This window comes from Citrus sinensis, chromosome 1 (genome assembly GCF_022201045.2).
Source record: "Citrus sinensis cultivar Valencia sweet orange chromosome 1, DVS_A1.0, whole genome shotgun sequence".
Taxonomy (NCBI): domain Eukaryota; kingdom Viridiplantae; phylum Streptophyta; class Magnoliopsida; order Sapindales; family Rutaceae; genus Citrus; species Citrus sinensis.
In genome coordinates, this window is record NC_068556.1 from 3,216,673 (window position 1) to 3,239,556 (window position 22,884).

General features: G+C 32.9%; 1 protein-coding gene across 1 annotated transcript; it reads left to right on the forward strand.

Moving 5' to 3' along the window:
- The first annotated feature begins 258 nt into the window (after nt 1-258).
- LOC102608812 (dehydration-responsive element-binding protein 3) lies at nt 259-1,676 on the forward strand. Its single transcript, XM_006475976.4, has 2 exons — nt 259-423; nt 679-1,676. The coding sequence occupies exon 2, from the start codon at nt 716-718 to the stop codon at nt 1,400-1,402; it is 687 nt and encodes a 228-aa protein (XP_006476039.1). The 5' UTR covers nt 259-423; nt 679-715; the 3' UTR covers nt 1,403-1,676.
- Nucleotides 1,677-22,884: the final 21,208 nt, after the last annotated feature.

Sequence of the window (22,884 nt, forward strand, 5' to 3'; positions counted from 1 at the left end):
ATGAAAGTTGAAAAAAATAAAAAAATAAAATTAATGGAGGGTTGCGTGGTACTAATGAAAAGGGTCCCCACTGTACATAGAGTCGAGCAGGGTGACCCGTTTCTTTTGTGGGTCCTTCGTCTTTTATCTCAAAGCTTTATTAAGTGTTGTATGACGATTCATTGGGAAATGATAGGAGAGCTAGCAAAATCTCAAAATTAAACTTACTAAAAACAAACAAATAATAATAATAATAATAATAATAATAATAATAATAAAGGCCCCTTCCTGCAGTATATAAACTCAGCTCTCAAAGCTGCATGTCCCTCCTCAATCCCCTTTCCTTCCTCTGCTGAGCGACTCTGCTTTGCTATCTCCATTGAATAGTATTTATGTACGCATATCAATTCGTCATCAATCCTTTTGACGAAACACAAAAAACAGGTACTTGCTTTCATTGGCCATCTCTTTCCTCTAATTTGTTTCTAAACAACAAATTACAAGCCCCTTCTCCCTCTCAGTTAACCTCCCTCCGAAACTTGACCTCCTCAGCTCTCCCATTTATTCTTTGCTCTATTTTGCTTTCAAACAAAAATTTCCACTTCGCCCCAAACTTTCTTCCTTGTCTTCATTTTAGTCCCTTTATTTTTTTTTAATGAACTGAATCCAAATAATAATCACCATCTTGTTAATAATCAGTTTCGTCAAGAGTAGCGACATCAACAACGACTACAAGATGAGTGAACCGCAAAACTCATCGGAAGCAGAAAGCAGCTCGTCAAACTCATCATTGTCGCCAACAAATGCTCATCAAGACTCCAAAAAGATCAAAAGAATGAGAGATCAATCAAGCAAGCACCCCGTTTATCGGGGCGTCCGGATGAGGAACTGGGGCAAATGGGTCTCCGAAATCCGTGAGCCCCGCAAAAAATCCCGTATCTGGCTCGGCACTTTCCCCACGCCCGAAATGGCCGCACGTGCGCATGACGTGGCTGCCTTGAGCATCAAGGGCAACTCAGCAATCCTCAACTTCCCAGAACTCGCTGACTCGCTCCCACGTCCTAACTCTCTCGCCCCACGTGACGTCCAAGCCGCCGCTGCTAAGGCTGCTCAAATGGACAAGTTTGACTCCTCGTCTTCATCTTCTCTGTCATCTTTGGTTTCTGCTATGGATTTGTCAACTGGGTCAGAAGAGTTGAGTGAGATCGTTGAGCTGCCGAGTTTGGGGTCGAGTTATGATTACAAATCGTCCGAGTTGAGAAACGAGTTTGTGTTTGTTGACTCGGTCGATGGTTGGATGTACACGCCGCCTTGGTTTCAAAGCGTTGAAGTTGAAGATTATCAATTCGGAGTGTTGCCAGAGTCTAGTGTTTTTTCATCAACTAACTTTGGACTTGGAGAAGGTTTGTTGTGGGATTCCTGAAATGTTGTTCATCTGTCTATGTTTTGTGAAAATTGTAAATGTGAATTGTGTCTGTGAATGTGTGCATGTCAAGTATTCAATTTTCAATTCGCTTCTTTTTTTGTTTTTCGTTTCTGGCTTAATTTTGAGCTTTAGTAGCCCTTTTGGTTTTTCTTTGAAGGGCTATAGCTAGAACATTGTCTATTGTCGTGCCCTCTCTGTTTCTAGAGTTTTAATTAATTATGTAACCTTCTTCAATAAATAATCTAACTGTACAATTTAAAACTGTCATAAATTCGTCTACCATGTTTGGTATGAGCTCATTAAGACCTCCCTCTTCTTCAAGCAACAAACTTCTTTGAAATTGTAGTTATATGAGTAGGACACTGTACCAGTTAAAATTCTCTCCTTTTGATCGGTTATTATCATAAGCGTTGAAGCTGACCGAATATGGGTTCTTCAAATTGCACAATGTGTAACTACAGTTTGGTATTAGAATATAAAAGAAACCGGGGAATTGTGCTGAAATCTCAAATTCTATTCAAGAATTCTGTGGACTGCTTTTGGATTTTGGCAGGTGCAAGATGATATACGAAACATGGTGAGCTGGTGACACTGACAATTTCCCCATTGGGTAAACAGTATCTATTCTCAGCTACTATGAACTCTCTCTATCTCTAAATTTGCCAAAAGCAAAATTAAATAAACTAATGAACAGTTTAGTTTCAGTCCGTTGGATTTTTGTCACTTTTTAGCAACAAAAGATTTGTGAATACCGAAGCTAGCCCTGGTGTAAAAGATTTAAAAAAAAAAAGGTATATTATTATAATATTATTAATTATTATTATCATCTTTCCCTAACAACCCTAATTTTGCACATGAGACAAATGGATCTCAGCGAAGTTCATTTCTTCGGCAGCCTATAGGCTATGGCCAAACGTGCCTTATCTTAATTCATATTCACTGACTCTGTTCTTTCACTCTCTATTTTCAAAATAATTATGTCGTTGAAAGGTCAGCGATTCTCTAACTCTAATGATGATAAAAGCAATTTTTTTTTAAAAAATAAATTACTCTTGATCGATAAAGATATGTTTGATATGAACACAAGGGCTGTGTCAGGAATTTTCTCGTGTACGTCCTTGTTATATGTGCGGTTTTAGAAAAAGTGTCTTCTCCCTGTTATATGTCCTCGTTTATTTTATTTTATTTTGTTTCTTAAAGCAAAGAGTACGAAGTGAGCTTTTTGTTTTGTCTCAAAATCGGTAAAAAAAAAAAAAAAAAAAAAGAAGCCCTAATCCGCTATGAGCATATCTCAGGTGAGAAATATTACATATTAAACATCAATATTTGCTTTTTATTAATCAGAATTCGTGTGATCATACGATTTTTTTTTCCCCCCTTTTTTCAGTGTTGATGATTTTTGAGTGTGCTCAGATCAATTCTTTTATGTAGCACATCGATATTGAGTTGGCGAATGACTTTAAAACCTTTGGTTAATAATTTGATTGGTGGATGGCATTATCAGCAGTCCCATAAAGGTCACTGATTCCACATTTCCATTTATTGCCTGGTTATTTATTATTATTATTTATTTTTTTTTGAAGAGGAGGGGGGCAAGAAAAAAAAGATGCATGGTTTATGGCTTACGTTGTAAGGCTGAAGACACTATTGAATTTTCTAGGCAAAGGAAAAGAATCCGTTTATTTCAGCAACAGTAGCTTCCAATAATTAGAAAACTTGTCTCTTCTAATCATTGTTAACGACATTTCGATGCTTCAATTTTCATTATTGTTTTTCATGGAAAGCTGTGAGGAAGTATGTTTCCTTCTCTTTTTTTTTTTTTTTTTTTTTCTCCTTCTTTTCAATAAGTATGGTCCCAAAAGTTTAGCCTTTTTAGTACACGTGATTTGCACGTTTAGAAAAAGCTTTGTAGCTAATTAATTTTGCTAGTGGAAGAAAAAAATTAATTAATTGCTCTAGGGTACTAAAAAAATTAAGTTTGAGGACGTGGATACACCCTACAATAAGGTCAGCAATGACGTAACATCTTTACTGCTCACACAGCATACCAAAGTGGGAAGATTTGAATATTTCATTGGGCTCGGATCATGTGAGAATTTCACTTTACATGCCATCTTCCCCATCTCTTATGGATTTATTTAACGAAATTCAACAATGAATTCGCTATCTTATGCTTTAAAAATGCAAATGGAAGCAAATTCTCGGCCAATGAAAAATTTTGCCAAAAAATTAAGTCTACAAATACCTTGAATTCTTATTAAATAAATTAGGTTCGCATTATAAAAAATGTATGACATGTGTGCAACGGTACAAGGACATTTTGAGCTTCCATCACATCAAAATTAATCCAGCCTTTTGTATTATTGAGAATACTTCTTCAATCATGGACCATACCAGAAATTTTAGTGTGAAGTCTTTATATAAGGGACAGCTAATTTTTTATTGTTAGACGTTATCTGGTTGGTTTGCATTTTTAGCTTTCTCATATTGAGGCATGGTACTGTATTTGAATATTGATATAGCTTATTATGTAATGTTCGCCAATTTTAGCCCAAGATTAATTTAACGGTAATAAGAGGGATTTAAAGTACTAATTTGAGTCCTAAGTGTTATATATCATTCATTTATTGGATAGTGAATTAATATTTTATCGTCTAATTGCTAAATACCATATCAGTTGGGACTTATTTGTTTGGATTCTTAAATTATTCTTAATGCAATATTTAAAAAAAGCTTTCCATGACGAAAGAAAAATTTAATGTAATTTTAAGCAAGCTTTTTATTCAGTGATGAGATGTAATATGACAAAAGAAAATTTCACTGTAACTTTTTTGTCTCTTCTATATTTTGTACTAATTATTGTACATATATCATTGTTTCTTTTCAAAAGAATGAGGACACTTTTCTCTTATATATTTTGTACTAATTATTGTACATATATTATTACTTCTTTTGAAAAGAATGAGAGCACTATAATCTACCTCTCTAGATTCTTTAATAGTGAGGTAAAATTTATCATCACAAAATTGGGCGATTAAATAGGAAAGCAAATCCCATCGGCCATCACCATATCCGAAATCTGTCATAAAACTTTCAAGTTACCAACTTCTCTGGCGATGGTAGCTGCTAATTCTCCAAATGACCTCATTCATTCACAATATCGAATTCTTTCCTATAAGTAAATGATATGTACTTCCTGAGTATACATTACTATCTCATTTTAATTTTATGTGTTATTTAGTTACATTGAGGTCATATCAAGTTTTGTGCGAGTGATGTCCCTGGATTGTCTCCTCATGCATGCTTGGTGCAAGTCAAACCCAAAATTTTCTAATTTTCAAATGTGTGTGTGTGTCTAAATATTCTATATTTCTGTTAAATTATTCATTTGACTTACACTTTTTTATTCTTCATATTATTTTTAACGGTTTTTTTGAATAATTAATGCATATATTAAAATAGTCACCAAATTGACTATAAGCCCAAGAAAATAATTTTTTTTTTATTAATAATGTTTGGGATCCCAACATTTGAATATTAACTAGAGTTTCAGTGATATATGTCACACATTTATTGAATAATAGATTTAATAACTAGTAAAATTACTTAATCACCATTTAATAGATGAATGACACATCAGTTAAGATTCAAATTGAGACTTATAATGAGGGATACCTAGCATTGCTCTTTTTTTTATATTACTTTTATTCAAAAAATAGACGGATGGACAAAACAAATTAATTTTTTAATCCCTAGCTCTCCCTAAGGATTCGAATTTGTCTAGACAGTTAAAAATCGCTCGATCAGATTTCTAAGGATAGGCTAATAACCGGTCGTGTTAAGTAGGTTTTTGTTGTGTTCTTATCATGTTGGACTTAGTTATACTTACCCGAATCCAAAAATTAATTAATTGGGTCAAAAATAAAAACTCAAACCCATTGGTTACGAATCGATCTAGTTACCTCGTTCTTTTTGGCAATTTAAATATTTCTAAATAATTGTTAAATGTTTTTATTTTAAAATATAAATAACAGTTTATAGAGGTCTGCTCTTTTTTTTTTTTTTTTACTTATTATATATTTATATATATATTTTCGGAGAATACATGTGCCTCTTGCATATTTGCATCTTATAATGACTAGCTATAACACTTGTCATGTTTACATATCATGATGGCATTGTGTTTACATATCACGATGACAATGATTGTTACCACGTATGAATGTCACGCTGGCTTTAATTTTGAGTACACAACGGTCTTGATTATCTTCGTTCACATCATTCTTATCAATATTTGTACATAATGTACAAATATGACTTTTAAATTATTTGATAAAGAGATTCTAAAGAATTTTCTGGCAGAGAAATAATTTATATGTTTATAATTAATAAAATCTATAAAATTATAATAAAGACAAAATCCCCTTTATCAACTTGCGAGTCTCTCCATTTTCAAAGCTCTAGCCAATGCCCCATATGGAGTATCTAGCAATGATCAATCACTCAATAATATAATATTTGAATCCTAGCAAAAGCAATTTTCTGGTATATATATGTGCGAATATTTCTTTTGTTGTATCTCTATTTCACAAAATTAAGTATAATTGAACAAAAATGCACCAGCACCCGGCACCACCCCTTTTGATGTTTCGTTTTTGTTCATTTCGCCTCAGACAATTACCTGACTTTCTTTCTCATGACCTCAAATAATTGATAGATAAAGATGGAAAAAAAACATTTTTTTTTTCTTTTTAATTTTGAATCCTTTTTGACGATCCTGGAATGAAACCCACTTCCCATTTCTCTTTCTCTTCTATTGAACGCCGTTTCTTCATCCGTAGAGATTTTTTTTTGTACGAGAGAAACCATATCCAGTGTGACCCCATTGCATTGGGTTCATTTTATTGCTCTTTCAAAGCAAAATCCAATGATAAAAAAAAAAAGAAGGGGAGGGGCCCTGGTTGTAAAAAAACAGCAAATCTAATCAGAGGACCCCATTCAAAAATAGTTTATTCACAGGATTTTGTAACAAGGGCCTTATTAATAAATAGTAAATACCATATAATAATCAAGGACAGTACTAATTTCTTTTCACACTTTTTTGTCTTTTCATTTATTCTTTATTTTTTGTTTCCATGTCTGTTTCACATCTTTTTCTTACCTTTATTTTTTTTTCTTTTATTCGATAAATTAAGGTCTTCATTGTTTTTGCCATGGATCGGTATATTTTGCGTGCGGTAATTTATAAATAATCGCATAAATACAGATATTAAAATCTATAAAAAGGTTGAAAAAGCACATAATATTGAATACTTGTTTCCAATATAAAATTGATTTATACAACATGTGCTTTGTTAACGTTAATAACGTGGTGTTCACTCATCAGAGCTTAATCAATAGACAGGTTGTGCGTGATATAATAATATTGTTAAGAATATTGTATCAACTATAGTTTCTTGTAATTGTCGTGGACTAAGATATATAAAGCAACTAATCATTCTCTCCAACATTTATTTTTGTGAAAACAATTACGTCACTTACCGCATTGAGCTAGATGGACCACTAATTAAACAAAAATCTAACCAAAGCACAGAACTTTATCCCACTTTTCTTAAATGCATGATGCCCCAAGCCTCTTGTTACCATTCGTCCATTCGTGTGGAAGCTAGCTAGATTCTTGCTGCCTAACGAATCAGTGTTTAATTCTATATTATAATTTTGTTAATTCTTCTAATGATTATAATCGACAAATATATTATTATCTGGTGTCTATTAGAACTCTCAATACCGACATATATATTACACTATGACCATAATCTGCATGAGACCAATACTTTTGGCTAAGACCCATTTGAGATTACTTTTAGGAGGCTTAAAAGTGATTTTAAAAATTTAAAAGTTAATTTTAGTGTTTGGTAAAAATCAAAATCATTTTTGTCAAAATTAGTCCCTCCTACAGCTGATTTTGAAAATTTAAAAGTTAATTTTAGTGTTTGGTAAAAATCAAAATCATTTTTGTCAAAATTAGTCCCTCCTACAGCTGATTTTGAAAAGTAGGGAAGGTGTAGCTTTTATATTCTGATTTTGAGAATCAATTTTATCCTTTAATACAATTTCATAAATATCCTTAAACTTATTACCTAAACCCAAAATTATTCTTATTCAAATTTAAAACAAAATCAATATTTTAATAAATTTTTATTATAATTCATCAATATAATTTATTAATATCAATTCGTTGGTCAAATTATTGTTAAATTTGTTTCACTATTTTATAAATTTAAATATCAACTGTTTTAAGATAAAAAATAATATATTGTAAATTTTACTTTTAGTAAAAATTATTATAATACACAATTAAAAATATTATATGTACAAGTAAATTTTATCCTACATTATGTACATTTTAATTATTTGTCTTCTCTTAGCAGTTTAATAGTAAAATTTGCCAAACGTTCATAACTGTTTTCAAAACACACAGTACTTTTGAAAAACAAAATTTACCAAACACTTAACTTATTCTCTTCACAGCTAATTATTTTTACAGCACAACTAATAATAATTATTTTAAAAATTACAGCGTTCTCAAAATGACCCGAACACCATTTAAGAAAAAATTATGCTTGTTCCATATGTTTTACGAAAAGAGGAAAGAGAATACCCATGGGCAGCCCCAACATTAAGCTACAAGCCCAACGGCTACTATTTTGTTATTAATAAATATTTGAATAAAAAAGTATTATCCAATCTACATTTTGTAAAATGCATGTGCCTGCACAGAAAAATTTCAAATGTACCTGATCATCCCGTGCCATCAACTATGCGTTACATTTTCTTAAATGTTCTTGATGAATATGGAAAGGTGGACATTCCATATACTAATATTATGTGGATGAGAGCAGTAGCCGTGCTATTTGCATATATTCTCTCCTTGTCATGTTAGGTTGACTATTTAGATAACTTGGCATAATGTTTACTATAATTGTATAATTGATATTTTATGAGTATCAATGTTTCAACCTTCAATAATATATGAATCAACACGCAAAATAATCATATTAACTTTTTTTTTGATATTCTATAATATAATCTTTTAATTAATTTATCAATATAATCTTTCACATTCTATGCATTTATATACGTACACGTATATGTGTATAACAACAGATCATGTGTGTATATAAACAATTATTTTTTAAAAATTCACAACATGATAAATGCAGAGGTTCCTGCTGGTTGCATGATAAGGTCGTTGGATTTGATGGTACATGATAAATTGATCATTGGTTTCGCCAATTAAAAAGCAATCGAGTCCTGGAAGGCTCACCGTTTCATCCACCAATGAGAAGTCTCCATTCGGCCAAAGGACATGTCTTTCAATGCCTGCCTCTTTGATTTGCATCGAGTTTGGAGTTTGGACCCATTATTTTGGTTGCAAAGAGCCGAAGCTAGAGACAAGAAGTGTGACAGCGATTGGTCACAGCTTGGGTCTATTCAAGTAAATATCGAAAACACAATTGGGCATTTTTTTTAATAATAAAATGTGTACAAATTAAATGAAAATAAAACCTGCAACTTTCTGTGATTTTCTTTCAAAAATTAATTGCTAATTTTATCTAAGCTTTACGTGCATTAATATTTTTGATGCGTTGGCAAAACTGCCTACAGAATCGTCACATGGGGGTGTGACATAACGAAGGTGATTTCTTCTATCTCGCTTAGTGGTCATTAAATATACAACAAACTAACGTTTCCCCATTAGCTAGCTGTGTGTTCCCTATTCGTCAGGGATGCCAAGATTATCTTTCAATTTAAGCTTCTTTTTTTTTAACAAATTGCAAAAGCGATAATTGAATGCAAATTCAGGAAATTGAGTTTATTCATTCAGCAGATTGATTGGGGGCATGTGTATGTGTATGATCAATCAAATATATAAAAAGTTGGAACATCATTTTCCGGGAAGACAAATGGAATATTCGGTGGAGGATTGGCTACGTAAGTGCAGAAACCAATTGATGAATGACTACGATTAAATTTCTACGCCAACCACTATGAAAAATTGTGTGGCTGAGTCGCTGCTGCAGAGCAAAAAATTGAAAAAATCTTAATTATATTTAAATGTATAATATTTAAAAATATTTTAATTAATTTATATTCTAGTTTAATTTGGTTTTCTATTTAGAGTCTTATTGTTTAGGTATTGCTTATTTGGGTAATATTTCTAATTTAGGCATAAGTCTTATTAAAATAGGTTTTCTAATCATATTAGGATAAGTCTTACTTAGTATAAATAAGTGTCTTTTGTAGTTTTTACAAGCAGAGATTTTTGAGTTTAATAATATTTCAATTTTCAAATCTCTTTGTGAGTATTTGAACAGTTAATTCTCGGTATTCTGCGGAATCAACGAGTCTTAATCCCTAAATTCACGGTATTCTTTTGAATCAACGTGAATTTAGTTGTTCTTTTGTTCCAGTATTCTCTAAAATCAACGGAATATTTTGAACATTAAACTTCCGCTGCATCAGCTTGGTATCAGAGCCAAAACCTGGTCTCACTAATCTAACTCCATCTACCACCAAACCTTTCCTTTTTTGCTTTTTTTGTTTTTTTCCGTTTAGTTTAAATAAAAAAAAAAACCAAACAACACCAAAAAAGCATAGGAAAAAAAAAGAAAAAAAATTATATCATGAAATCACAACACCGACGTGAAGATTTCATCTTGAGAGATGTTTTAGTTAAGATGTTGAGGATTTTGCATTCAATTTCTCAAGATTTAGAGAAAATTCGAGATAGAAAATCTTTACACATAAAGCATGCATATGGATTTGATGAAGTTGTTCGTGATGATGTTTGTTATGAGGATAATGAGGAAAATGGTAACTTTGTTTCTCTCGACAATATTATTCCTTCCGAGGAGAATACTAATTGGCCATTCGTGTCTACAACAAATCCTCAATACAAAGACATTGATTTGGATCAATTGCCAAAATTTGATGCGTATCTTGATATTGTGGGACGAGAAGAGGTAATGGTTCATCCATCTTTTGATCTTGTGGAGGAAAGAGAGATAGTTGTTGATATAATCTCTTGTTGTTCTCTTGATTTGCCAAAAGAAGACAAAAAGAGTTGTGATATTTTTCAACAATTATTGGATTATGAAAAGAAATTGTTTTTCCTCAACTATGTTGAAGTTCGACACGAACAATATGAGAAGACATTATTAGAGAAGTTGTTGATAAAAGAATTTATTTTACGCTATTGGAGTGATTGGATGGACGTTATTACAAAAGTTGGAAAATTTAAAGTTCGTTGTCTATGTCAAAGCTCTGTTTTAAAAATTAATCCTTATACACATGAAGATGTTCTTGAAGACTACAACATACAAAATTCGAGGACGAATTTTCTCCAACCTGGCGGAAATGATGCAGAGCAAGAAATTGAAAAAATCCTAATTATATTTAAATGTATAATATTTAGGAATATTTTAATTAATTTGTATTCTAGTTTAATTTGGTTTCCTATTTAGAGTCTTATTGTTTAGGTATTGCTTATTTGGGTAATATTCCTAATTTAGGCATAAGTCTTATTAAAATAGGTTTTCTAATCATATTAGGATAAGTCTTACTTAGTATAAATAAGTGTCTTTTGTAGCTTTTACAAGCAGAAATTTTTGAGTTTAATAATATTTCAATTTTCAAATCTCTTTGTGAGTATTTGAACAGTTAATTCTCGGTATTCTGCGGAATCAACGAGTCTTAATCCCTAAATTCGCGGTATTCTTTTGAATCAACGTGAATTTAGTTGTTCTTTTGTTCCAGTATTCTCTAAAATCAACGGAATATTTTGAACATTAAACTTCCGCTGCATCAGTCGCATACGATAGCACGAAAGTGCCATGATGTGCTCCCTAGAAACCTCCAGAAGCCTGATTATGCTTCTCCAATCGAGCATGAACAGATCATGCATGATTTCCATCACTTTTCCCTGTTTCGTGACACTAGATCCCAATTTTGTTATGATCCTCTTTATATCTCACAATATAAGAGAAAGTGATTGTGGTGCGTATTACTTCTATTGGGCAATGCCCCTTTAGTTTCCACGATCTGAGTCGAGTCAATTATTCAATATGTCTTTTTAAGAACCACTTTTTTCAATTGTTCTTTTCTTTTTATTATTAGCTGTGTTGAATTTGACTTTCATTTACAGTGAGAGGCTCGCCGTCCCTGTATCGTCTGTTCTTTTCTTAAGAGACTTCGATGATTTTTATTTTTCTGATGTGAGGTTTCAATGTTAAATTAAAATGTTTAAATTGAAATGTTCAAGGAAAGGGAAATGATATAGATGTCAGCAAAGTCACTGCTAAATGGGGATGGGGCTGGAGACAACTAAGGATTAATGGTGGCAGGCTTTGACATAATTTGGTGAACACATGTAAGCATATAACTAGAATTCTAACTGTATGGGGAACTATACATATATATATGACAACGGAGATGCTTTTTAATTATTTGAGATTAAGGCTCCACATGAATTATTAAGATGGTGATTGGTGATGACTCTTCCCTTATTGTACTTTTTTAAGTCGACATTTGAGTACCTGTGCTTCACATAAGTTCAAGAAATTAGGAGATGGAATATTGAGGCAATCGTGCCATCATTTTCAGATACCAGATTTTTCAACAAGTTGCTTTAATTATATTTTCTAATCCGTCGACAATTTACAAGATAATTGGAAACTTTCCTGATCGGATCATGGTAAATTAAAAAAGTTGAATTGACCTTAATACTGAGCTACGATGTTTTTGGGGGCCACGTACATATGCATTGTTTTGAAGAGCCTTAACTATTTAATAATGCACAGACATGACCCCATTTAAGAGCTACTGGAAATCTAAAAAGCTTTTGGAAGACTTCGACAACATCCAAAGAAACAACTTCTTAGTTTGTTGCAAGATATTCATTTGAAAGGAAAAAAAAAGATTTACAATTTAAAAGCAAGGTGAGATTTCACAAAATATTCCTTCCTGGCTTGAGGAAGGTCGACGAAATAATGACAGAAATAAAATAATAAATCAAAATAGTTGATTATCTTCGTCTTGCATAATAATTAAGAAAAGTTTATTATCAATTGAAATATAAATTAATTTACGGGTTTCTTTCAAGTGTCATGCAACAAATTAAGAAGCCATCAGCAAGCTAGTAGTCATCAAATCAACCAATAAGAGATCACAATTAAAAAAAGAAAAAAGATTTGTCAAAGTATGATCAATATGTAATTTTATATACTTGTCTCTTGCTTTACTCACAGTAAGATGCTTCATTATGCATTATTGAGCTTCCGACCTTGCTAGCTCACCAAACCCTTTCACATGTTCCCATCTTTCTAACCCAAGGTTTTTAGTTTTCAATTACGTTATTAGTATTACTGCTTATCTTTCAGGTGAGTGCCTCCAAATAAACAACTGCAACACACTAAAATTTGGCCTCTTCCTTCAATTATTCCTTGTTTTGATTGACGTGAAAAGCAGAATTAAATATAAAAATCTAGTTTAGTGCAGTTTAAAAAAAAAAAGGCAATCCCTATCTTAAATGCATGTAAGATAGAGGAATCCAAAAAATTAAACCCAAATAAAGAGTATACTTTGGAACAAAATTGATTGATTTGAGGTGCTATTTGACTGAAATACAGAGTACTGAGAATAGGAAGTAGGATTTTGATTTGACAGAGCTTGTTATATGAGGATAATAAATCTATAATTAAGGGTCAAATAATATTTTAGTTATTATATTTTTATTTAAATTTCCATTTAATTTTTATATTTTAAAAATTATCAAGACATTCTTTTTTATAATTTTATTACAATCCTATCCTTACTTTTTCTTTACTTTTACAAAAATATCATTCAACAATATTCTTGAAGATATTAAAGAAAAGAAAAAAGTGAATTTAATTAGCCTTGAAAATAAAATAAATAAGTAAAATATAAATTAGTTGTATTATTTTAATTTTAGGATTAATTGGTAAATTAATTTTTGACAAATAATTAATAATAAGATTATTGCATGGATATTAAACATTGCTTGAAATTGACTTGTACTAATTAGTAAGATTATTTCAAGCATATGAAAAAAATTAGTTGTTTCGTACTAATATTTACTTATTAATTTGCTAATAAGTAATTATTAGTTAATTTAATAATTAATTTTTTTATAGATTAAAAGATTAATGTAAAAAAAATTGTTGTCAGGGTATTATCGTAAAAGTAATGAAAAAATAAGGATAAGAGTGTAACACATTTAATAGTAGGAGTATGTTGAGATATTTTTCAAAATATAGAGATTAAGTAGACACTAAAGTTTAACTATAAGGACTAAAACGAAGATTAACCTTTTAAGGTCATATAAATAAGAACAGTGAGACAAAATGGTAAATTTATACATTAATTAAATTATGTCGTAACTTGTGGGGTAAATTGAAATTCCCCTTCAATAAATTTCAGTTTGGCCTCTTACCTATTTTCAATTGATTTTGGTGAAGGGGCTAGATCTTAACATAATTCCACCGCCATTCAATTGGCCCATATAAAAGTTGAGGAAGAATTCATTTTTAATTCCAATAAAATTTGTCCGTTTATATTTTTAAAATTACTGGCACCAATAACAAATTGAGCCATGATCCTATTTATAGTTTTTATTTTTTTTTAAAAGCTCGACCACAAAAGGGAATTATATTAAAATACAATATTGTATCCTCTCGGAGACAATGTAAATGAGACATGTCTAAGGATGTCAATTCGTTAATCGTGTCTTATTTATATTGTGTCAAATTTAAGTAAACAAAAATATAATATATTTATTAATCATATTAAAACATCAAGGATACGACTTGTTTATTAATCGTATTGACATGTTTGACATATTTACTAAAAAAGTTTAAAATTAATTGTAAAATAAAAAAATGTTAATATTATTCTTAAAAATAGGTCATAAGTATGTTAACATGATATAAATATGGTATGAATAAGTTTATAACACAATATCAATATAATACAAATAATTAATTTAGTGCGTGTATAAGTTAATTTTTCAATAATATTTCCATATATTAATTGATATATGTGTCATAAACATGTAATCATATTAAGGTGGTCCAACACATGTATAATATAGTTATTTATCTTGTCATATCGTGGCATTTATTATTCGTATTAATATTTGTTTATACGACAAACATATTAATTGATATCTGTGTCGTAAACGTGTAATCATATTGAGGTGGTCCAACACTGGTTTAACACAATTATTTATCTTGTCATATCATAATATTTATTAATTATGTTCATATTTATTTATACGATGAAAAATCATGTTATTTTCATGTCATGTAATCGTGTCTTAACCTTCGTTGTTACCTCTAGTCTTACCCTCGAAATTATTATGAAATTGGAAAATTAAAAATTTATAAAGCATGGGTCCTAGTTAGATTACATTGGATTCATTACAGGAGATTTTTTTAGTTCATTTTTAAGTAGAGTTATAGTCTAATGGCAAGTTGGCAGCCGGCGGATTCCCTCGAATTAGATATTTATTATATACTTATTCCAAAAAAAGAAAATGTTCCAAATTTAGAAAAACAAAATGCTATCGTGTCTGACACTGATCGATTGTCTCGTATGAGATTACTTGACAAAATACTGAAAATTAATCGGGGCAAGTAACTACAGGATCAATTCATAGTCACGCAGATGGATAATTCATTGTCACAGGTGTCAAATCAAGTAAATTTGTTCCATTAAATCAATTAATTTCTGATAAATTTGTAACAATTTCATTAGTACATGTTTTATGAGATGAATAGACAGGCATTGGCTGAGCTGGAAGCAGACATCAAGGAGATGGACGCACGGCTCAGCTGTACCACCAGCGAGGAAACCGGGCTCGGGTCACAATCGTTGTTCCCCTGATAACGACTGTCGGCATCGCCATTTCCTGTCACGTGTCCGACGTCCCACCACTGACATTGTTTGTCGTTCGTTAGCCTGTTGCTCCCCCACCGCCGGGACCTACTCTAATCCATTTACTTTACGTGGACGTTCCAATTTCAATCACAGAGACAGCATAACTCTTTAACGGCGAATGTATTTGAGACTTTTGTCTTAAGAAGAATAAAGAAAAAGAAATTATATTTAATTTAATTCGTAAAAGGACTGCATGGGCTTGTAACGTTTCCGGATTCAAATATTGCGGCTGTCGGAAAGTGTTAAAAATAATGTATTACAACAAGCTGCAGGTGAAAAATTATTACACCATCCAAACGTTGCCTTTTCCGTATTCAAAAGAGCTTTCTGATGTGAGCTCCAGCTGACAATGAACGTGCTTCTTTTGTTGGGGTTAGGATAGTTAAAGATCAATTGCTCTTGTTAAAACTATAGAAAAGAGTTATTTGGTTAACTAGAAAGCTTAAGAAAATGAAAAGAAAGTGAAACAAATCTGTGATTTTATTGATATTTCTTCAACATAATATCTGAGTACAAAATACACGTTTATATAGCAAGCTAAAACAGACTCAACAATTCACTAAGTTCGTTACATTTTAACCGTGTGAGATGAGCTGGATAACCAACTTGCCATGTCAGCTTTCATGAACTAATCAGCTGCAGTCAGTCATACTCTGCTTCTGTGCTCTGCTTTCGATATCACTAACATCCCCCCTCAAGCTGAAGTGTCTAGGATAGGCATTCAGCTTGTGTCGCAGATAATCAAACTGCTTGAATGAAAGTGCTTTAGTTAATATATCAGCTGACTGATCATCACTAGGCACATAGCTAACTTCAATACTCTTAGCTGCAACCTTGTCTCGGATGAAGTGAATATCCAGCTCAACATGCTTTGTTTTTGCATGATAGACAGGATTGTATGCGAGAGCAATAGCCCCCTGATTATCACACCACATCATGGGAGTCGTACTAAGTTTAATTTGCAGCTCTTGAAGAAGAGATTGTATCCATATCACTTCTGAAGTAGCATGGGCCAAAGCTCTGTATTCTGCTTTTGTGCTCGACCTTGATACCACTGCTTGCTTCTTGGATGACCAAGAGACTAAGTTTGGACCGAGATAGACTGCATAACCAGCTACTGACTTCTTGTCATCTCGATTAAAAGCCCAATCAGAGTCTGTGAAGCAATGTAGTTAAAGTGCTCCAGTCATGTGAAAATGCAGACCAAGATGTAAGGTTCCTTTCAAGTATCTCAACAGTCTTTTACAAGCATCCCAATGTGAAGTGCGTGGATTGATAGGAATTGACTGAGCTTATTAACTGAATAGGCTATATCAAGTCGTGTAAGGGTAACATATTGTAAGGCACCTACAATACTTCTGTATTGAGACACATTTTGAATGATGTCACATGAATCATTTGTAAGCTATTGATTGGTAGACATAGGTGTAGAGACTAGACTGCTATAAACCATATCATGTTTTGCCAAAATATCAGCAATGTACTTTGCTTGAGACAGATAAAGACCAGTTGCTGGCTTAACTACTTCAATTCCAAGAAAATAATTGAGATCCCTCAAATCCTTTAAAGCAAAAGTGTGATGCATGTCTTGAATCACTTGCTGAATTAGCTGAGGATTGGAACCAGTGAGAATGATATCATCAATATAAACCAGAACCAAGATTACATGATCATTTATCCATTTATAGAAGAGAGAGCTATCTGATTTGGAGTGCTGACAATGCCACTGAGTTGTCATTGCATCTTTGAACCTATCAAACCAAGCCCTAGGAGCTTGTTTCAGACCATATATAACTTTCTTTAACTTGCAAATGTGATGAGGTTTAGCAGAGTTCACAAAACCCTCAGGTTGTGCCATGTACACTTCTTCAACTAAAATGCCATTGAGAAAGGCATTGTTGACATCCACTTATCGAATCGCCCATTTTTTAAGAATTGCTAAACTGAGAATTACCCTTACTGTTGAGGCTTTAACCACTGGACTAAAAGTTTCAGTGTAATCAACTCCTTGGGTTTGATGAAACCCCTTAACAACCAACCGAGCTTTATATCTTGAAAGAGATCCATCAGAGTTGTATTTGATTCTGAAAACCCACTTATTTCCAACTATTTTAACAGGTGTATCAGGCAATACCAATTCCCATGTCTTGCTATTTTGAAGAGCCTGAAATTCTTCTTGCATAGCTTGGAACCACATAGGATCAGCAAGTGCTTGAGATATTGAAAGAGGTTCAAAAGGCTGAGCTAATAGAGTTGACAAATAAGTTTTTGGTTTGAAGCTTTTGACCTGGTTATCATCTGATGACCAGTGGGTTGAGATAAAGGTAGTGTATGAGCTGGTGAATGATGTGTGGAAGGACTGAATGATTCATTATGTAAGGAAGGAGAAGAATTTTGGTTTATGTATGTTTGTGAAGCATCAGGAATACATGTTGATGATGTTGCTAAAGGAACCTGTAGATGAACAAAGGAAGGAACAGAAGAAGAAGAAGAGAAAGATGACTCTGATAAAGAAACTGGAGACTGACATTTATCTGGAGATGAAAAATCTAAACCAGAGACATAAGGGAAGGAACTTTCATAAAAAATAACATGGTTGGATGTGTATATTCTTCCTGAAGAATGAAGACACAGATAACCCTTATGATAAGAGCTATAACCAAGGAATATACATCTGCAAGTTTTGAAATCCAACTTGTGTTTATTGTATGGTCTCAAGGCTGGATAACAAGCACAGCCAAAGGTTCTGAGAAAGGAATAGTTTGGTATTTGATTAAACAATTTTTGAAAAGGTGAAATGTTATTCAAAACTGGAGTAGGAAGTCTATTGATTAGGTAGACAGCTGTGTGAAAAGCATTCCACCAAAACTTAAGAGGCAAGTGAGCTTGAGCTAGTAAGGTTAAGCCAATGTCAACTATGTGTCTGTGTTTCCTTTCAATTCTCTCATTTTGATGATGTATATGTGGGCAGGGGTGTCTAAAATGTATGCCAGAAGCTTTGAGTAAAGAGGTAAAGGTTCTGAATTCCCCTCCCCAGTCACTTTGAACAGTTTTAATTTTGTGCTGCAAATGGTTTTCTATGAAGAGTTTAAAGTTTGAGAAAACTTCAATGGCATATGATTTTGCAGATAAGGGAAATATCCATGTAAATCTACTAAAGTCATCAAGGATGGAAAGATAATATTTGTATCCCTGAGTAGAAAAAATGTGAGAAGGCCCCTAAAGATCAGCATAGATCAGCTGTAGAGGTAATGTTGTTTTGGTTTTTACTGAATTAAAGTGAAGCATGTGATTTTTGCCATATTGACAAGCATTACAGACAGACAATTTTTCAATCTTATTAAAAACAGCAGAATCATTACAAGCTTTGAATATTGTTTTGAGAACATAAGGTGTTGGATGCCCAAGTCTCCTATGAAAAACATCCATACTGACTGATTGCAGTGCAACTGCAGAAAAAACAGACTGAAGACTTGGTTCAGAGACTTTTACAACTTCTGGTTTATTGACATGAGACATAGCACAAGAAGCAAAAAGAGATTCAGGTTTATTGAAACTGTCTGAGTTGAAAAGAGTAGACTGAGCTGACTGAGATGACTGAGGAAACTGAGAAAAAGATGTTTTTGACTTGATACAAGCCACCCTTAGCAACACCTTCAAGTAAAGTTATTCATGTGTCCCTGGCCTTGACAAAGCATGAATTATCAAGAAATTCAACAACAACAAAATTATCAGCCACAAGTTTTGAAATACGAAGCAAGTTTTTGGTTATGTTTGGTACATAAAGGACATGATTAAGCAATAAAGGTTTTGAAGTTGAAGTTGTAAGCATTGCTGATCCTATATGATTAATAACCAATGCATTTCCATTGCCAACAAATAATTTTTCCTCACCAGTATAAGCTTGTGAATGAAGAAGCTTACCTAAATCATTGGTGATGTGGTTTGTTGCTCCACTGTCAAAGTACCATGAAGGATCTTCAACAAGCTCTGGGGACACATTTGGATTTGATGGAGGCAGAGATGATGAAGTAGAGGCATTGTATTGACCACTATTGTCAGGGGTTTCAGTTGGAGCATATATTGATGAATCATGAGTAAAAGAGTAAAATGCAGATGGAGTGCCAAAGGAATTTTCTGCATGCACTATGTTACCTTGAAAACCAGGACCACCTTGAAAACCAAAAACTCTTGGCGAATTATAATTGTTGTTAAATTGTCCAGGGCCTCTACCACCACCATTAAAAAATCTTCCTCTTCCAAATTGTCCAGGAGGTCTAAAACCACTATTAAAGTTGCCTCTACCATAGTTTTTCTGAGGAACAAATGATGAGTTGTATTTGTTTCTGCACTTATAAGCTACATGTCCAGGTATGTAGCATATTTGACAAACAACATTAGAAAAGTTATTTCTATTGCTGAATTGTCCAGAACTATTACCAGAAGCACCACCATTAAAACCACTAAACCCTGAACTGTTTTCATTTCCAAAATTTCCTCCATAATTCTTTTGAAAACCACCATTATTTTTACCAGAATATGTGTTTCTTTGAGCAACATTAGCTGTCATATTATGCATTACATCACTAGTAATTTTCCATTTCTTCTGTTCAATTCTAATTTCATGATTCAACAACAAGGAATATAATTCATCCAGTGTTATCTTATCATCTCTAGCCAAGACAGCAGTCACTAAGGATTCATAGTCAGATGAGTCAAGACCAGTCAAGACATGCATAATCAAATCACCTAACTCTACTGGTTTACCAGCTAAAGCTAAAGTATCTGCTATTCTTTTGACTTTAGCAAAATAGTCAGCCATATGCATTGAACCTTTTTTAATGGTTTGGATTTGCATTCTCAGTGTTTGGATTCGAGCCTGAGATTGGGAGATAAACATACCAGTAAGAGTCTCCCAGAGTTACTTAAATGTTGTACAATCGATCACTGTAGAGAGCAGATTTTGCTGGATTGATGACATCATCCAACTCAGCAGTAGCTGATCAGTCTTCATCCATGCTACAAACTCAGAATTTATAGATCTTGAGCTTCCAGTTGATACTACACTCTCAATATCATTCTCAGAGATGAGAAATTATTCTGGACATTTGTTATCGCCATTAATGAAACCTTCCAACCCATTTCCTTTCACAGTTGTAAGAACTTGCGTGTGCCACAGAATGAAATTATTCTGATCCAGCTTTACTGGTGTAACAAAGCTGAAGGAAAGATTGTTTTGACTTATATTCGTCATTCGCGGCTCTGATACCATGTTAAAACTATAGAAAAGAGTTGTTTGGTTAACTAGAAAGCTTAAGAAAAAGAAAAAGAAAGTGAAACAAATATGTGATTTTATTGATATTTCTTCAACATAATATCTGAGTACAAAATACACGTTTATATAGCAAGTTAAAATAGACTCAACAATTCACTCAGTTCGTTACATTTCAAATGTGTGAGATGAGCTGGATAACCAACTTGCCATGTCAGCTTTCATGAGCTAATCAGCTGCAGTCAGTCATTCTCTGCTTTCGATATCACTAACAGCACTGATTAGAACTGTTTGGTTTCTAAGAAAGTTGAGAGAAAATCATAACCAGAGAGAAAGAAAAATTAGATAAACTCAAGATATTTTGTATATTATGAATCTGATTTTACAAGACTAATTTATATTGATATATGGAACTTTCTAAACACACGAAATGCATGAGCTAAGATTAACTTTGCTAATAACAAACTTGTTGACTCAACAACCACATCACCAAAATCTGTTATTTAACCAACGTAACAAACATTGCTGAGCTAATATTGAAACTTATTCTTAACATCCCCCCTTAAGCTTAAGGTCGGGGAAAGACATTAAGCTTGCTGTGAAGAAAAGCAAATTGATCAAATGAAAGAGGTTTAGTGAGAATATTAGCTAGTTGATTCGAACAAGAAACATGATGAACAATAAGTTGCTGCTGTGCAATGTGCTCTCTCAAAAAATGGAGATTCAATTCAATAGGCTTTGTACGAGAATGGAACTTTGGATTACTAGCTAATGCTTCTGCACTTTTATTATCACAAAGTAGAACTGGAGTCTGAGTAAGAGACACTTTAAGGTCTTGCAGCAAATAAGTAATCCATAAGATCTTTGATGTTGTCAACGCCAAAGCACGATACTCAAATTAGGCTGAAGATGTAGATACTATAGGCTACTTTTTGGACAACCAGAAAATGAGATTATTACTTAAGAACACACAATAGCCACCAACAAACCTTCTATCCTTAGGATTTGACCCATAATCTGCATCAGAATATGTAGTCAAAGTTAAGGAACCTGAATGAAAGAATTGGATTCCAAAATGAGTTGTGCTTTGCAAATATCTAAGAACCCTCTTGTAGGCTTGCCAATAAAGAATTGTTGGGGCTTGTAAAAATTAGCTGTCTTATTAACAGTGTAAGCTGTATCAGGTCTTGTTAGAAGAAGATATTGTAGAGAACTAACAATGCTTCGATATAAAGAAGGATTCTCAAAGGCAGCACATTTATCCTTATAGAGCTTATCACTGGTACTCATAGAAGTGGAATATCCTTTACTATCCAACATGTTGGCCTTTTTTAGAATATCACCAATATATTTAGTTTGAGAGAGATGAAAACCTTCCACAGATGGAGTGACTTCAAGGCCAAGAAAGTAATTAAATTCACCAAGATCTTTAAGAGCAAAGTTTGAGTTTAGATGTTGAATAACAGCTTCAAGAAGCTTAGAGTTTGAGCCAGTAATCAAGATGTCATCACCATAAACAAGTATGAGCAAAATATCTCCACCAACATGTTTGATAAACAAAAAAGTATCTGACTTGGATGCTTGAAAACCCCAATCTATCATAGAACACTTCAATCGGCCATACCAGGCTCTTAGAGCCTGCTTTAACCCATATAAAGCTTTGTTTAGTTTGCAAATATAAGAGGGATATTGAGGATCTAGAAAACCCTCATGTTGGTGCATAAAAACATCCTATGTAAGTATGCCATTGAGGCATGCATTAATCACATCCAATTGTCTTATAGGCCAGTGGTGCATAACAGCCAAGCTCAGAACTATTCTGACTGTACAAGGTTTCATTACAGAACTGAAGGTTTCAAATAAATCAATTCCATGGGTCTAATGATAGCCTTTAGCTACTAAATGAGCTTTGTATTTAGAGATACTTTCATCTAGATTATATTTGACTCTATAAACCCATTTATTGCCAACTATTTTAGCAGCTGCATATGGAGGTACCAGTGTCCAAGTACTGTTCCTTTGTACTGCCTTAAATTCCTCATTCATTGCTAGATACCATTTGGAGTCTTGTAATATAGCCTTAACACTGGTTGGTTCAAGATTTTGAGTGACAGCAATGTAGGTTTTGGGCTTGAAAATTCCAGCTTTTGCTTGGTAATCATTAGATGTGTGGGCTGTAGAGGTTGCA

Coding starts and splice junctions, on each gene's coding strand:
- LOC102608812 (XM_006475976.4), top strand. CDS start 716: ATGAGTGAACCGCAAAACTCATCGGAAGCAGAAAGCAGCTCGTCAAAC.